The 18637-nt window shown below is 39.3% G+C and overlaps 1 protein-coding gene across 3 annotated transcripts in view; it reads left to right on the top strand.

Annotated features, from left to right (window-relative positions):
• The window catches only part of ankrd50 (ankyrin repeat domain 50), a 78387-nt gene extending 71696 nt beyond the window's left edge, over nt 1-6691 (top strand). For all 3 annotated transcript variants that reach the window (XM_043674086.1, XM_043674084.1, XM_043674085.1), the window contains exon 4: nt 3123-6691. In XM_043674086.1, the coding sequence (XP_043530021.1) occupies nt 3123-6688 (3566 nt within the window). In that variant the 3' untranslated portion in view covers nt 6689-6691. The remainder of the gene's footprint in view (nt 1-3122) is intronic.
• Nucleotides 6692-18637: the final 11946 nt, after the last annotated feature.

Below are 18637 nucleotides of genomic sequence, written 5' to 3'. Positions count from 1 at the left end.
ATTGTTCTTTAAGTTGAATCCATATTAAATCAAAATGGTTGGTGGAGGCAGAAACCCTCGTAGTGTTTAAAAAATGCTTGGATGTATGCTTTAAGTACCATATCCTAAGTGCCATATGGCTATGGATCAAGACCTGGAATGTAGGATTAGGCTGAGTAGCTGTCTTCTTATTTGGCATGGAAATAAGTCATATGGCCAACTTCAGTACAATAGAACTGCCCCCTGGAATTCTGGATCTGCTACTCATTATCTTTGACATACCATCCATCATCCTCGAGCCTTACTCTATCTACTTTCACGTGACTTCACCAGTAACCTTCCCAGTATGTCCCTTGATCTTTACACAATAATGTCTGACCTACTATCTTTAGACATTGAGTTTCCCAAGCTTACTTCTGTTGTTCTGTGCAAGGCTTTATTAATTTAAGGCCAGTTACAACAGCAACAGCCCTCTCCCCACCCATCACACCCTTGGTCAGCCATGCCCCTTTTCACAGCTGCTACCCAATTTCAATCATCAGTGCTTCCATTTATGTGGTTCAGAAGCTCCCCATTGCAAGAAAAATTGGCTCTTATGTGGTTCAAGAGGGCTGCTTCACCTGTTGCACATCATATTTAACCAGGTGTGAATCCAAAGGAAATGCTTCTCTTTTTGTGATATTTTAAAAGGTAAGCTTAGTTCTAGCAAAGAAGCACTTTAATGAACAATCATAAAAATGCCAATGTGTTGAGAGATTCTGATACTAGACATCAGGAAACTCAATCTAGTGTTAACTTTATACATGATCCAGAAGCTGATAGTTCTCCTACCAATCACTTAAGTGTCTCAGCCCAATTTGTCTTTTTCAATTCTAGGAGCTTTACTAAGTTTCTTGGCAAATGTCTACATTTCTCCATGATCTAGTTATCTTTTGACATCAGATTCTCCTGTGTTGGTCATATCTCACCATGCGATATAATAGAAGATCAATTAGTTATCTTAGAATCCTGCTCCAATGTCATCATAACTCAAAAGTGCCCTATCATCATAGACTAGCCATAAAAAACATTAACCTGTTTGCAATGACAGGAAAGGAATCTGAATCAACTGAATAAAACTATTCAACCATGCTAAAATTTACAGTTAAATGACTTTGCTGTATTCACTTTCAGCCATTTATTCCTGCATCTCATTATTAAGTGTATTTTTTTATATCATTTGAGATGGGGATATTTATTATAGATTAATATGCATGACATTGAATTTACTTCTTTGGAAAATTTGTATTTCACAAAACTGTTAGTGATCCTGGTGCATAGAGAGCTGTATTATGACCTACTTGATTCATTATGGAGCACAAGGATCGGTGAATGTCTCCTCTCATGTACACCTATTGCCATTTTGCTGTATGTTAACATATAAGCAATTGGCACCCTAAACTGCTTTGGCTATGTCAAAATATTTGTGAATATTGCAGATTATACCATATTAGTGGTAGAAAGGTTGCTTCATGGATAAGCCTGACATTTTCTTCATCCATGCATGCTTTTCCAGGTTGCTTGTTGAAACTTTATTGCTGGAACAGCACAGCAGGTCAGGCAGCATCCAGGGAACAGGAGATTCGACGTTTCGGGCACAGGCCCTTCTTCTCATTCCTGAAGAAGGGCCTGTGCCCGAAACGTCGAATCTCCTGTTCCCTGGATGCTGCCTGACCTGCTGTGCTGTTCCAGCAATAAAGTTTCAACTTTGATCTCCAGCATCTGCAGACCTCACTTTCTCCTTTCCAGGTTGCTTGACCAAACAAGGAACAGGCATTTTTGATGCTAGTCGATTTTCTCTGCCCTAACTGAGCGCATCAAGTTTCTGTGTAATGTACCTGTTTGTCGTCTTATTGGATTTTCAAAGCACAACTTGTGATTTGAAACTTGGGCTTTTTATGCTTCTATATTGGCTGACTGACTAATGAAATAAATTCAGAGCTTTTGGGAAATGGAGGGAATTAATTGATGTTATATGATTTAAATGCTTCCTAGATAATTTTGTGACATTGGCAAGCCTTTCCTGCAGGCATTGCCCAAATTTCTGACTAGCTTAATAGCGAAAGGTTACTCCTGTGGCTCATGTAACTAGTTGATAGTTTGAACAAAAGGAAGAATATGAATAAAGCATGTAAGATCCTAAAAGAGACTTGATAGTTGATATGGGGGAGGGTATGGCAGTTGTTGTCTCTTAAGCATGGGGAAAACCAGAATGAGAGGAAACAAATAAGAGTGAGGTCTCCCCCTTAAGACTGGATGAGGAGAATTCTACTTGGAGGATCTTTGATTTCAAGGAAGATTTTATCAAGAGAAGATAAAAATGGAGATGTTTAGGGAGGGAATTTCAGTACTTCAAGCAGATAAGCTAAAGCAATGGCATGAATAGTAATATTACAGTATTTGTGGGCGGCACAGTGGTTAGCACTGCTGCCTCACAGCGCCAGAGACCCGGGTTCAATTCCCGCCTCAGGCGACTGACTGTCTGGAGTTTGCACATTCTCCCCGTGTCTGCGTGGGTTTCCCCCGGGTGCTCCGGTTTCCTCCCACAGTCCAAAAATGTGCAGGTCAGGTGAATTGGCCATGCTAAATTGCCCGTAGTGTTAGGTGCAGGGGTAAATGTAGGGGAATGGGTCTGGGTGGGTTGCGCTTCGGCGGGTCGGTGTGGACTTGTTGGGCCGAAGGGCCTGTTTCCACACTGTAAAGTAATCTAATCTAATCTAATCTAAAGCTCATCCAAAATGTGTGTTAGACATGCAGTCTGGCATTGCAAGGGAAATGGAGAAGTCATGAAATTTACAGAGGTCCAAGAAGGATGAAGAGGGGTTGTGTGCCATGATCATAATTGCAGATATTATTTCTGGCTTTTATTAGGGCATTTGGTTGATGTGGCAGCATAGAAAACTTAATTAGGGAGATGGAAAAACAGGTGAGAGAAAGAGGTTTAAAAAATTTGAAAAAGGAGATTGCAGATGGGACAGATGCTTGCAAGGGTTACACAGGATGGTTATTAGTTGGGTATCAAATTGTGCAAAAGCAAATTTTATAAGAGACAATCAATAATTCGTTAAACCTTTGCTTATTCATATTCTTTGTTTATCTTTCAGGCTTCCGGAAAATTAGCTTGGATGATCTGCGTAAAGCCTACATTGTAAAGGACGTACAGCAGTATATCTTGTATCGTCTGGACCAGGAAGAAGCATTAAGACAGCACCTGACAAAAGAAACAGCTGAAATGTTAAACCAGCTCCATATTAAAAGCAGTGGCTGTTTTCTTTATCTTGAACGTGTCCTTGATGGAGTGGTGGAAAGCTTTATAATGCTGCGAGAGATTAGGGATATTCCAGGAACATTGAATGGACTATATCTTTGGCTTTGTCAAAGGCTTTTTGTACGAAAACAGTTTGCCAAAGTGCAACCTATTCTAAATGTAATTTTGGCTGCCTGTAGGCCATTAACTACTTTGGAATTATATCATGCAGTGTGGACAAAAAATATAACCATGACAATTGAAGAATTTCAACGGAAATTAGATATTTTATCAAAGGTTCTTATAGATGGCTTGGGAAACACTAAAATTCTGTTTCATTACAGTTTTGCAGAGTGGTTGCTCGATGTGAAGCACTGCACACAGAAATATTTGTGTAATGCAGCAGAGGGTCACAGAATGCTTGCCATGAGTTATACATGCCGTGCAAAAGAACTTTCCCCTTTGGAGGTACAAGAGTTTGCACTGCACCTGCTTAATTCTAACTTGCAGTTAGAGCCACATCACTTGGCCTTGTGGATGATCTGGAATGGCACACCTGTGAAAGGAGCCTTGTCAACGATAGTTCCTAAAGAGCAGGAAATACTGCAGCTTTTAGTAAAAGCAGGAGCTCATGTGAACAGTGACGATGATCGCACATCTTGTATTGTACGCCAGGCTCTGGAGAGAGAAGATTCCATTCGAACTTTACTAGATAATGGTGCTTCTGTTAATCAGAGTGACTCAAATGGAAGAACGTTATTGGGTAGTGCAGCCTACAGTGGCAATTTGGATGTTGTTAATCTCCTGATATCTAGGAATGCTGATCTGGAAATTGAAGATAATCATGGACAGACAGCACTTACACTTGCTGCTAGGCAAGGTCATACAAAGGTTATTAATTGCCTCATTGGACATGGTGTTAACATAAATCACACTGACCAAGATGGCTGGACTGCATTAAGATCAGCAGCTTGGGGCGGACATACAGAGGTGGTATCAGCACTTCTCTATGCTGGAGCAAAGGTAGATTGTGCAGATGCAGACAGTCGAACTGCTCTGAGGGCTGCAGCATGGGGAGGACATGAGGACATTGTTCTCAATTTACTCCAGCATGGAGCTGAGGTTAACAAAGCTGATAATGAAGGAAGGACTGCACTTATTGCAGCAGCATATATGGGACATAAAGAGATAGTAGAACATCTGGTGGATCATGGTGCAGAGATCAATCATGAAGATGTGGATGGTAGAACAGCTCTGTCAGTAGCTGCACTGTGTGTCCCTGCAAGCAAAGGTCATGCATCAGTGGTTAGCTTACTGATTGACCGAGGAGCAGAGGTTGACCACTGTGACAAAGATGGTATGACTCCCTTGTTAGTCGCTGCCTATGAAGGACATGTGGATGTTGTTGATTTGCTTCTTGAAGGAGGGGCAGATGTGGATCACACTGATAACAATGGTCGTACTCCACTTCTGGCTGCTGCGTCCATGGGTCATGCATCAGTTGTAAATACCTTACTGTTTTGGGGTGCAGCTGTTGATACTATTGATAGTGAAGGAAGAACAGTTCTGAGTATAGCTTCAGCACAAGGAAATGTAGAAGTGGTGCGTACTCTGCTGGACAGAGGACTAGATGAGAATCATAGGGATGATGCTGGTTGGACTCCATTACATATGGCTGCATTTGAGGGTCACCGACAAGTATGCGAAGCACTTATCGAACAAGGTGCTCGGACTAATGAGGTGGACAATGATGGTCGTATTCCTTTAATACTAGCAGGACAGGAGGGCCATTATGACTGTGTGCAGGTTATGCTTGAAAACAAATCCAATGTGGATCAGAGGGGTTACGATGGTAGAAATGCATTGCGTGTTGCATCATTAGAAAGTCATCGTGATATAGTTGAACTGCTCTTGAGCCATGGAGCCGATGTGAATTACAAGGATGCTGATAGCCGCCCAACGTTGTACATTTTGGCACTTGAAAATCAACTAGCAATGGCTGAGTATTTGCTAGAAAATGGAGCAAATGTGGAAAGCACAGATGCAGAGGGGAGAACTGCTCTTCATGTCTCCTGTTGGCAAGGGCACTTGGAAATGGCCCAACTTTTGATAAACTACCATGCTGATGTCAATTCTGCTGACAATGAGAAACGATCAGCTTTGCAATCTTCTGCATGGCAGGGGCATGTGAAGGTTGTGCAGTTGCTAATTGACCATGGAGCATTGGTAGATCATACGTGCAATCAAGGTGCTACTGCTCTTTGTATTGCAGCCCAGGAAGGACATGTAGATGTTGTTCAAACATTACTGGAACACTCAGCGGATCCAAATCATGCAGATCAATTTGGACGGACTGCAATGAGAGTTGCAGCAAAAGGTGGCCATACACAGATTATAAAGTTATTGGAGAAGTATGGGGCATCGAGTCTAAATGGATGTAGCCCTTCTCCAGTTCACACAATGGAACAGGCAGCCCCTCAGTCTGTCACTATGAAAATGCACTCTTTAACAATTAAATCGAATAGCTCTGGCAGTACTGGTGGAGGTGACTTGCAGTCTGCTATACGTGGTTTTTCTAATGGTCCTCAACACCCTTTCAGTTCACCCTCTGAATCTCCAGATTCAACAGTTGATCGACAGAAGTCCTCACTGTCTAATAATTCACTGAAGAGCTCTAAAAACTCCTCTCTTCGAACAACATCATCCACAGCAACTGCACAGACTGTACCCATGGACAGTTTCCATGGTATGTCATTCACAGAGCAGATACAGCAGCATTCATTACCACGTAGTCGAAGCAGGCAGTCTATTGTAAGTCCCTCATCTACTACACGATCCATAGGACAGCATGCTGGTTCTCCAACTAGTGAGTATGAATGGGGACAAATGAAACCCAATGTGAGATCTTCTAAAAGTGGTAAAACTGGACATATTGAACCTAGTGAAGGTTCCACCAAAATTGGTTCATCTGGGAAGAGATCAGCCCAAAACAAGCAAAACAACTGCCCTCAGCCAAAGGTTTTGGAATATGAAATGACACAACTAGACAAACGAACAGCCATAAATAAAATAATACAGAATACTGCAGTGCCATTAAAGCAAGCACCACTTGAATCACAATGTAAGATACTGATTCCACACAGTGCACAGGAAACTTCAAGGGCTCAACAACAGTTCTTAATACAGCAACATGGGGAACAAAAGAAAAGAAATGGAATAATGACAAATCCAAACTATTTACAAGGGAATCCTGTTCTCCTGGGCAGGGTTGCAGTTCCAAAGAATGGACAGGAGAAGGGACATACTGAATGTTTGGAAGGTTATCCATTAGCAGAGACTGAACTAAGTCTGAAGCAAGCCCTAAAATTACAGATTGAGGGGACAGATCCTAGCTTTAATTACAAGAAGGAAACACCATTGTAGCAGGTACTGTCAAGCTCATTTGTATGTAAATCTAATGGATGCAAGTACTTAAATTATGAGAGCTTTAAAGAGTAGCATGTTTAATTTTCTTATGGTAAAGTTTTCTCTTTTTGTTCAGTGTAATTTGATCTACTTTATGAGCCAATATGTCCAGAATAACAGTAGTGAGCAGTATCTGGATCAAGCTCACTTTCATATTTCTAGAGCTATTTCTGATAGAGGAATACTTCAGTCTGAAGCATGTCATGTGCAGGAGCATTCCAGTATAAGGGATAGATATTTAGCTTAATTGCCTAAGTCTATGCTGATATAACCTGACCTATTTTAAATTCCTCAATGGAAAAGTAGTATACTCTGGCAGATTACCAGCCAGATGATGAAAACAAAATCCTTTCCCTTAAGAACCCTACAATCTTAGCTTGGAGATCCAGATATCAAATCCTAGCTTCTGCTGATATTCATGGTTGAGCATCCCCCAAGAAGGAAGTATGTCTCACCAGTGGAAGAAATGAGAAATTGGCATTGGACCTTTCTTTAGCTGATCTATTAAGATATTTATAAGTACCGCCAAAAAATAAATTTATGCTATCATGCAATTGAGTTCACAATTAAAAGCTTGTAAGAAAAGTAAGCATTTTTCTCTGAAATCTTTAGTGTGGTTGAGCATGCAGATTCAACACAAGTAGATTTATTCATCAAATGAGATAGCTAACTCAGCCCTGGTGGGTTATAACATCAACCCTGGTGATTATAACTGATAATGCAACTTTCTGTACCAAATTTGACAATAAGCCTGCTATAATTGAACCGCCAAGAATGGTTCTAAAATTTCCAGATACATATTCCATTTTGTTTCCATGGAGATTTTTAAGCGTCCCTTCACCATGTTCACAGAAAGACAGTGTACAGAGTGAGACCTCTAACTATCCAATGAACTTCACCAGTGATCCAAACTATATTTGTCATTGAGTTTCATTTGAATAATAGCAGTGAATTTTGGAGTCACTTTTGGAGTAAAGGTATAGCTCCTCTCTCCACCACAAAACTGAACATCCAGAAAGGTATTAAAAGGAAAGGTTAGGTATTGGCAATGGCAGAGCTTGAAGCAGGAAGACTTTTCAGGCAAACAGGAATTTTCTTGTCTTTAAATCTGCAAGTATCTCTCAAAAATTTACTGTACATTTTTAAAGAACTTTATGCTGACTTAGCTACTTCATGTTCTGCCACTTAGGACATGACATAATGCACGCTGCATCATTGACAGATTTTCTAGATCCTATGTCTTTGGTGGAATCGCTAGTCACTAATTTCTTGAACTTCCAGAATTTTACACAAAATGCAAGATTGGGGATGCACTGTTTTATTCCGGGCAAATAAAAAGACGGGTTTCTAGGATTTCAAATAGTTTGCCTCAAATTTCAATTTATTAGCCTGAATGTCATGAATTGGATCGGCCTTATTGCCATGTGTACTCAAATGAGTACAGTGATAAGTTTACAAGTCGCCACTTACGGTGCCATTTTAGGTACAAAGGTCCCTTGGTACAGATTCTTGAGTACAAATTCTTAAGAAAAAAAATTCAAAGTAGAGAAATAATAAGTCCAACGTTAAGGACCTTCAAAATAATAAAATCGTAGTAATAAATTAGTTAAATAAATAAAAATTTCAGAATAGCAATACTTCCACAATAATATAATACAAAAAAGAGAAAATTGTAAAAAGAGAATTTAAGACAAAGTCCACTTAGTCAATTTCATGGCTCTGGGCTGCCCCCTACCCCAGTTGGAACCCGAGGCCAGAGCCATCACAGTGAAGAAACTATGCTCATCATTTTGTCTGCAGCTGCTTAGAAACATTTTACAGGGACAGATGAAGGCAGAGCAATAGATATTGTCTCCATGGACTTTAGCAAGACCTTCGACAAGGTTCTGGATGGTAGACCTTTAAGAACAAAGAACTGTACAGCACAGGAACAGGCCCTTCAGCCCTCCAAGTCTACGCTGACATATTTTGCCTTTCCACACTAAAACAGTCTTCATTTACAGGATCCGTATCCCTCTATTTGCTTCCTATTCTTGTATTAATTCTGGTACTCCTTGAATGCTGCTATTGTGTCTGCTTCTGCCATCTCTTCTGGCAACGGGTTCCAGGCACTCAACACCCTTAGTGTGAAACATTTGCATTGCACATCTCTTTTAAACTTTCCCCCTCACACTTTGAACCCCTCTCCCCAAGTAATTGACCCCTTCACCCTGGGAAAATACCTCATATTTCCCACTCTATCCATACCATTCACAATCTTTTAAATGTCAATCTGGTCACCCCTCAACCTCTTGTGTTCCAGTGTAAACAAACCCAGTCTGTCCAACCCTACTTCATAACTCAAATCCCCCATACCAGGCAACATCCTAGTAAACCTTTTCTGATAGAATAAAATTGCACACTTTTTTTTTTCTACATACCAGTGTTCTTATCACATATTCTGAATCATTATGGGGTGTGAAAATAATGATGATAAAAGATATTTTTGAATGTTCTCTTCAATTCACTCTTCTGAAAGACAAAAATATGTATTAAGCATTAAACACATGAAGTGAGTGTACACTTTGTTTTCCTTCATATTGGTAATTACTGATATGTCACCTATTTTAAATTCTTATTGAAGGAAAATATGATGGGCTTATTTTGGGTATGTGTTTAATTCAAATTCTTGAGTACATACTAATGAACTGAAGAAAACTGTTACTGTCAGTAATGGCTAGATTTGTAAATGATTGGCTGATTTCTATAGACCATAGCTGTTGGTTCAATGCATAGCATAATTGACAGAACAGAGCTGTGTGAATATTCTTAAAATTCTCTTTCTTGTCATCTTGTCCAAAAGGAATAGTCAGAGAAAATAGTCTGTACTGATTTACTTTGCACATTAAGGCATTGCTGCATATAAAGATACAGGACATGTGATCAGTTATATCATCATGATTTATGAAGTACCATATGCACCACCGCAGGCAACTAGGAATGCATAATGAATAGCCTTGTCGGTGCCATGCACAACCAAGAGGCAATTTAAGAAGTCTATAAATCTATTCTTAACTGTAACAGAGGAATGAATTATCATATTGACTGATCAGGAGAAATTCTATATAAGCCATGTCAGGAAAAGTCAAGCTTTCCTGTATCTTCAGATTCCATTGACATGATGCTCTGATTTATTTTTGTTGAAAATATATTTGGCTTGTATATATGTATGGTTAGAGATGTAGGTCAGTTCATGTTTTTAAAATTGAATTTTTGTCAGTGAGTTCTATCTTGTGTTGGATTTAATGTAATTGTCTTTGACCCCTCAATTCTCTTGGGAGAAGATGAAACACTAGAACTGGTCTATAAAAGACTAATTAGGGGCAACCTTTTCACACAGGGTGGTCCGGGTATGGAATGAGCTGCCAGAGGAAGTCGTGGAGGCTGGTACAATTGCAACATTTAAGAGACATTTGGATGGGTATATGAATAGGAAGGATTTGGAGGGAGATGGGCCAGGTGCTGGCAGGTGTGACTAGATTGGGTTGGGATATCTGGTCGGCATGGACGGATTGGACCGAAGGGCCTGTTTCTGTGCTGCACATCTCTATGATTCTATGCCTCTAATTAGATGAATAAACACTGTCTCCACAAGCTAGCGTATCATAAATCTACATCTGTCAATGATCATCATAACACCAATATGTTGTATTACTGGTGTTATAACCACTGCCTGGTTATTGAGATAGATAATAGGGGGCCATTTTAGAACTGAACCACAAAGACCATGTAGATTCCAAGTGTGACATCCTTGTCAATAAATTAGTTTATCGTAATTGCTGTAGCAATATGTTTTGTCAATTACCTTGGACTGGAAAGCAAAATAACCCAGGATTTCATTTCTGAATACTGAAGTTAATTGTTGCTATTACATTTAATCACAGGATCCCACATAGTAACATGCACAAACTCAAAAAAATCCTGGTAGTTCATTAATTTATTTAAATCTAAACATTGTTCATTTTCCAGAGAAAATCTAATGGAGCTCAGTAAAGCGCAGCAGTTAGTTACCATCATATTTTTCTGCTGGAACGGAAAGACACTGAACCAATTGCAGCCTCAGTGGATCATCAGTCTGATTTGAAGAAGTCACCCAATATCAGTCTTGAAAGCACATTCGCTTTGTGAAAGCAGCAGTGGAGAAGTCTTACTACCGCATAAATGTTCAATACAAAATAACTGTGCCTAAATTTGAGTCTGTCTTTAAGTATAGCCATTTATATGCTTTATATATTTATTTGTGTTAATTTGTAATTTCATAACAATAGTAATTACATCATGACAACTATTGCTATTTTATGATGCATTGAGAAGAATTCAGCATGCTGAAAATGAAGCTAGAATTTGATTAATATCAATAGAATGTTGACCTAATCAAGCAAGGCTTTGCTGATGTCCTCTGATTAAAGATGCGATCTGTGGATTGTAGCAAAATACGCACCATCTATTTTTATGGGTTCAGATCTACATTTATAGAATGCGTATGCATAGAACCTTTTCCCTGGACCCATTAAATTGTTTTGATAAGATGACATTACAGAATCTTCCGCATAAAACTGAAAACGATTTGGAAACCCAGTTGGTCTGATACTTATTTTGTTTTCTGTTATTCTGTTGGATTCATAAACACATACACAAAGGGTGACCTCAGGTCGAGTACAGTTTTTGAAGGGAGATTTTTTTTCTCTTAATGTAGGTTGGATGTACAAATTATAGTGGAGTACAAGAGCATACATTGATTTCTTTGTGTGGTTTTCTTTCCTGTTGCAGATGAGGACAGAATGCACCCAGCTCTGTAACATGCTACAGAAAGGCTGATTGCTTGCTGTACATTTGTGACTTTTTGTGTAAGCTTAAAAAGGTGTAAGATATTGAAGACCTAGATGGCAGGACAACTGTGGTGTAGTGCATGGTCATAATTAGAAAATGAGCTGATTCCAAGGCCAAATCAATGTATGTTTTGAATGAGTATTAAATGTAGCCTTTTATGGGAAAAGTTAGAGAAGCTTGTACTCCAATACAGTATTTTTGTCCCTGTGGGACTATTGTCTGATCAACAGACTGCAGTTTCAGATTTTGAAAGTGTTGACTTTGCCTTGCAGGCTTGATCATGTTGTTGTATCCCCAAATTCTAAACAGAGCCCAGGTATGAATAATAAACACACACAGCTTCATCATGGGCAGCATGTGTGTTTATTACTCAAAAAGAATGTACTTGAAGTTTCAAATGATACCCGTTACCTTTCTTGTTAATTAGGTTTTATAAATGCCTTCCTTATTATCATTGGCCAGTTGTCAGATTTATTCATAAGGTGCTAAAACTTTCAGAGAATATGACTCAATTTGGAGCTTTGGACATTAATATTTAGTTTTGAACTCATTGGAAATATGATTTGTTTAATGTCCCTGCAATGCAAATGCTGTAAAGAGAAAATTCCCAGATTGGTGTCATGAGTAAATAGTATGTTGAATCTGTATCTCAAATCACCATGCTTTGGGTGGAATGGATAAGGAGGGTTAGTTCAAAGGGGTGATTGAATTACTTGAATATGAAAGCTTAAAGAGTCAAAAAATGTTCTTTTGGATCTGAGCTTCTGATTTAACTGTATAACCATCTATTTGATTCTATTAAGCTAAAAATATCCAAAGTAATTTGTTGATTCAGTTGAAAGAAAAGCAGTTTAGGATTACAAATGGCCCATGCGCCCTCCAAACATGTTCCCTTATATTTAACACCAGGCAGGATTTGAATTCTGTATGTTTGTATTTTTTTAATCAGTTTTGTTTTGCTATGCAAATCTATTTTGTTTATTCAAATAGTCACTTAACTGCATTTCAGTTAGTTAGATTTACCCTTAAATCCTTTTTTTTGTATTTGGTTGTAAATAGCTTTATTGTACATTGAATTTTGCATTGTAAGATTTTATTTTATTTCTTGTATTATATTGAGCAAAAGTTCCTGTGTATAGTAAAGTGCTTAATAAATATATTTGCTTTTCAGCAGATTGACTTTAATTTAACAACAATGTTATTGTTGACTAAGCAGTTTATGGACTTGTTTCAGAGAAGAATGAAATGGGAAAAATAACTTGTTGGACAACAAACATAAGGATCATTAATTGTCTGATTTGAAGAGAGGCCCTCTAAAAATCAAGCTATTAAGTTATGATTTTCCAAGCTTCCTTCTGATGCATAGTAGGCACAATAATTGAAGCCGACAGTGTGAGGAAACTTGATTTAATATACAGTTGATTCAGAATGTTCTGTATTAATGTCATCCCTGTTATTATATTTCTCTCAGCCTCTATTTCTCCCAATAATTATTTTATAACAAAGACAAAAAAATTTATAATTGCTAATCATTTGGAATTGTAAAATCTAATACTGCACCCATGATATTGCTCCTCATAGGTCTGTTGGTTTTGTAGGAGATGAAGGATTTTCACAGGGTTCCTTTAATCTTCAATTCAGAAACAGCAGTTTCATTAAAACCTTTGGTTAAATTGTGTAAGGGAATAATTAGCCATTTACTGTGTTTCCACCATTGCTACAGATGTAAATTGGGGAAAAAACATTTTGATGTACCAAGTGTTTATGCTTCTGTTGTATTCATTGTATTGATCTGGGTGGGTCTTTCTTCCACAAAGAGCTGATGGGTTTTTTTGCTTGATCTTTTTAGTCAGTGTTTATCCCTTTCTGTCTTTGTCTTATCCTTCTGTCATTTCACTCTGCCCTTGACTTTGTTCTCTGAATTATTTCTCTTTCTGTGTCTCCTCCGAAATCCCCCGTTCATGTATTCCAGTCACATTTCAACAGAAAATTGTTGTTCTGATGCACTGCTTGCGTAAGCTCCCCTTACTGATAGCCACAAAATTTTTAGAGGAGCAAGAGATTTTGTTATAGAGATTTTGGCATGGTGGCTCAGTGGTTAGCACGGCTGCCTTACAGCACCAGTGACCCGGGTTCAATTCCCGCATTGGATGACTGTCTGTGTGGAGTTTGCAGGTTCTTCCTGTGTCTGCGTGGGTTTCCTCCTGGTGCTCCGGTTTCCTCCCACAATCCAAAGATGTACTGGTCAGGTGAATTGGCCATGCTAAATTGCCCATTCTGTTAGGTGCACTAATCTGGGGTAAATATAGGGTAGGGGAATGGGGCTGGGTGGGTTACTCTTCGGGGGGTCAATGTGGACTTGTTAGGCCAAAGGGCCTGTTTCCATACTGTAGTGAATCCAATCAATTTTCTTTACATCTGATGAATCCATTTATCAGAGTTCTTTCATAGCTCCTCTAATGTAGAAAAACTTTCCAAGGAACTTCACATTGTCATATGTCTTTATAATGGGCCACATCAAGATACTTGGGTACGTGACCACAAATATGAATAATTAGGTATCTTTTAAGCAGCGTCTTGCAGAAAGATGATAGAATGCTATCGGGAACAAATTCCAAAACTTATGCCATTAGCTGCTAATGACACTCAACTCCAAGAGCCTGTTATGATCTTGGTTCAAATATGAATGAAAGAGCACGGTTAAGGTGAGAGGGTTGCCCTTGACCACAAAGCTATTTGTTTGACCAGTTGTAGCCTCAAACAGCCTGAGCAAGATTGAAGTAATTGGGAATTGGGGAGAAAGCTCTCTATTGGTTGATGTCAAATCCAGTAGACAAAAATGATTAGAATTATCGGAGGCCAGTCATTTCAGCTCCATTTCATTCATTTAGGGCTTCCCTGTAATGTTCTCTCTAGCCTGGATGGCCACATAGTTACATTTAAGAGGCATTTGGATGGGTATATGAATAGGAAGGGTTTGGAGGGATATGGGTCGGGTGCTGAAAGGTGGGTCTAGATTGGGTTGGGATATCTGGTCGACATGGACAGGTTGGACTGAAGGGTCTGTTTCCATGCTGTACATCTCTGACTCAGAGTTATTAGATAACTGCATGTTTGGTATGCTAATGCATGGCTTCCACTTCTAGAAGCTGCTGCTGCGCATGGGCCTTAGAGGTCTGCACAAAAAGTTAGAAGCAACATTGTAGCTTGAAAGTATTGTTCTCAAACTGTCTTCCATGTACAAGTCATAGGTCTCTGTAAGTCACACTTCCCTAACTGAATATGGTCGCTGATCACTGTTCATCCCACTTGATTGGCATGCCATTCAATACCTTAAAAAGCCACCACCATCAAAACAGTGACAATAATGTGTAGCATCAACACGCTGCTTGGCAGGACCTTGCCTGCGACCACCTACTACCTCAGGATAAGGCAGGAAATGCATAAGAACACCCCACCTATAAAATCTCCAGTAAGCCACATACTTGGAATTTTATTGGTGTCCCTTCACTTACTAGGTCAAAATCTTGGAACTCCATAAAAATGTGGGCATATGTACCTTTCTTGGAATTGTTAAACAAAGTAGCTCATCATCACTTTTCTAAGAGCAACTGGGGATGAACAATAAATTCTGACTTTATCTAGTGATGCCTACAGCCTATGAACAAATAAAAAGAAACAGGATTTCAAACAAGCAAGCTGATAATTGAGCCAGTGGAAGGATTGGATTCAAAGTCTATCTATGATAGTAATGTAACGCTCAATATTGGCATACATATGAAAAGTGACTCTATGAAATTTTCAGATGTGTAGCCAATCATGGTTAAGGTGATAGAATAGAAATGAGGAGAACAATCTCAAAATCAAGAATACTGTTTCCAATTTTCTTTTTCCCTCGACCATCAAAAGGTGTTGTCAGAATCTCACTATTCAGTGAGGCTACTTTGTATGTCGTTGATAACACAACCTGCCTTATTTGTCAAAACCATTCTGAGAAAGGGTCACAGGCAAAACGCTAACTTTGACTTCCCTTCGCAGATGCTGCCAGACCTGCTGAGCTTTTCTAGCAACTACTGTTTTTGTTGCCTTATTTATATGTCAATTCTCTTTTTTTTTTCCAGAAAGTAATGCCAATTTTTGATGTAAGTCAGAGCAGGTACCTGGCCGCTTCGGCTCACTGCTTATCCATACCATTATCCAATGCATCCTGAGTGCAGTGTACCTGCATGAACTATGCACAGCATCCTCCTTGACTCTTCATTCGTATAAGTCAGAAACCGCAGACCATTAACTTGGTCCCGTTATGATGCCTGCTGTCAGAGTAACTCTTGACTTTTTTAGGCTTCAATATTTCATTTGGGAGCTTGGGCACATATGACTTATTTGCTTCTCCAGACCACTTTGTGTGTACATCTGTATAGGATTCATTTTTTGGCTCTTGGCTTCTATCACTTTTGCTTTCTTGGAAGATATCAGCCTCTTGTGGCTTGCATTACATTTTTATTGCAAAAGGAGCACTGGACAGCTTGTCATAGCAGACACTGTACTTTGCCACAATCAAATAGGATGTCCCTTATGACTTCAATCAGTCATTTTGATACTGTGGCAGGGACAAAAACCTGAATGGAGAGATTCAAAAATGCAGTTCCGGAAGCAATGTGCACACATTTAGGAGCGGGCAGTAAGTTCTCAGACCTTGACAAAGGTAGAAATTAGATGATAGCAAAGATTGAGGCTAGGGTATTTTTGGGTGGAACTGGGTAGTGAATGAGAAAAGCAAACCATGATCAATGGTTCATGTGAGCCAAGAAAGTAAGTTTGGTGGTCAGCAATGAGTAGGAATTGGGTCAAGCAGGAGTCAAATGTCAGATTCTAAAATCTAATCTACTTTTGTGAATCTAAAAAGTACTTTGCTGTGTAGGTGATAGTGTAAATCAATTAATTGGATAGGGCTTGATAAATATTTTACATGATATAGAGGTGCCAGTGTGGACTGGGGTGGACATGGTTAGATGTCACATAACACCAGGTTATAGTTCAACAGGTGTATTTGAAATCACAAGCTCTAAGCACTGTTCTTTATCAAGTGAAGTCTATGCACAAGCAGGGCCCTGACCCCCTCATATCTGTCTATTTTAGCAGTGTCCTGCTTGCACACCCACATGTCTATCCTCAGGATACTGCAATGTTTCAGAGAATGATTGCACAAACTGGAGGAACATCTCTTTTTCAGACTTGGCCCTTTACAACTTCTGGACTTCATATTGAGTTCAACACCTTTAAATTGTGATAAACAAATATATGGCTGCTCCTATTTTATTGAATGGAAACCAAACTATTGCATGTACATTTTGTCTGCAAAGAACAGGGTCTTGTATGTTAATATAAAGTACCTAATATATCCAAGTGCTGTGCACTAAGAGTCCAACTAACTATGCAACGTTAATTATCATTATTCTTCGCACATTCAGTATTCTCCAGCAAATGTCTAATTGCAGATCCACAACTAATATTGCACTCGTTAGTAGCAAAGCTTGCAAGCATGGGCTAGATGGGTATAGTCAGTACCTTGCCTCTTGCAATAAACCAAAAGGATAAGCTGTTTGATGTAATCTGCCAACATTTGGGACATGCAGCCTACATAGCTGGAATGAAAGTGACGCAAGTTCAAATGTCACTTTTCTCAAAGGCAGAATTTCTTTTCAGCTTGCTGGAAGCATAGTTTTTGTGGTGAACACCACTCATGTTGCTACGCCATAATAGCTGCATGAAACAGCTAGCTCAAACTTTAGAAATACCTGGCCCTTCCAGAATAATTTGATGTAGACTGGACACTTTTCAAGACCTGTAGCCGTCGGACCTTCCATCACTTTGCATGATATGTAGAGAGAATGTTCAGTGGCAATTTTATGCCAGTTGAAGAAGTGTCATATTGCATTTAAAGCATAAACTCGCTTTCTCTCCACAGATGCTGCCAGACTTGCTGATGTTCTGTGATTGTTTATGCCAGTTTTGTAAGCTGTACAGCCCAAAGACTGCTTGATCATATCAAACATCCTATCCCTTTTGTTGTTTGCAACAGCAAGGTGCTAACCCTACCCAACCAAACTGTGCTTACAAAATTTGCAACATAATGTCAAACATTACATATGATTTTACAACCAGACAACACATGCTGGACAAACCTGAATTTGTGAAGAACTACGCTGACAACCAACTGAGGATTGTTGGGTGGCCTTGTAGTGTTGGTGCACTTTCGTTGGAAGCTATATATATTAATTTACAGGACCCTGTTCATTACAGGCAGAAAAGACATCTGCAGGCATCGTGCCCCTTTCAACTCAACAAAACAGGTATCAGACATTCACTGGTTCATTTCTCAGTGTAATGCTCCAACCAACCAGAGTCAACCTGACTGCTTTAAAATTTAGACTGAGTGAGAGAAGAACCTAATGTTCATGAAATAGTGCAAGAGTGAGTGGTGACAGCAGCTTCAAAGAGTGTGAGAAAGCAGTAGCTTTCATAGTAGTTTCATAAAGAGCAGGAGAGCAAGTGGGGTTAGCAACTTCACAAACAATATGAGAGGGCAGGACCAGCAGCTTCATAAAGAGCAGCTCAGTGTGAAAAGGGCATTAGATTAAAAACTAGCCCTGGAGTCAGTACAATCAGTTTCTCCCTGTCAGAGTCAAAGCGTGGCATCACAGGAAAACAGATATGTGATTGGTGAGTATTTCTTCATTGACTCTTTAAATTGGCCAAATGATTCAGGAACAAAGGAAAGGGAGTAAGCCATTAAGCCTGCCCTGCTATTGAATACAACTATGGCAGTTGGAACATTTCAATGCATTTACCCTATCTTGTTGCTGTGTGCCATTTGTAAGCAGAAATCTATCAAGCTCTACCTTAATCATCATCCACAGCCTCCTTGGGGTAGAGATTTCCAAAGATTCATAATTCTCTATGTAAAAAAATTATCTTCTAAAATGTAAGTGGCATCCCTTTACTTTTAAATTATGTGCCCGGTTCTAGACTCCTCAA

Source organism: Chiloscyllium plagiosum, chromosome 32 (assembly GCF_004010195.1).
Source record: "Chiloscyllium plagiosum isolate BGI_BamShark_2017 chromosome 32, ASM401019v2, whole genome shotgun sequence".
NCBI lineage: Eukaryota > Metazoa > Chordata > Chondrichthyes > Orectolobiformes > Hemiscylliidae > Chiloscyllium > Chiloscyllium plagiosum.
The sequence above is the reverse complement of the archived record's forward strand: the minus strand, read 5'-3'. Positions and strand labels throughout refer to the sequence as shown.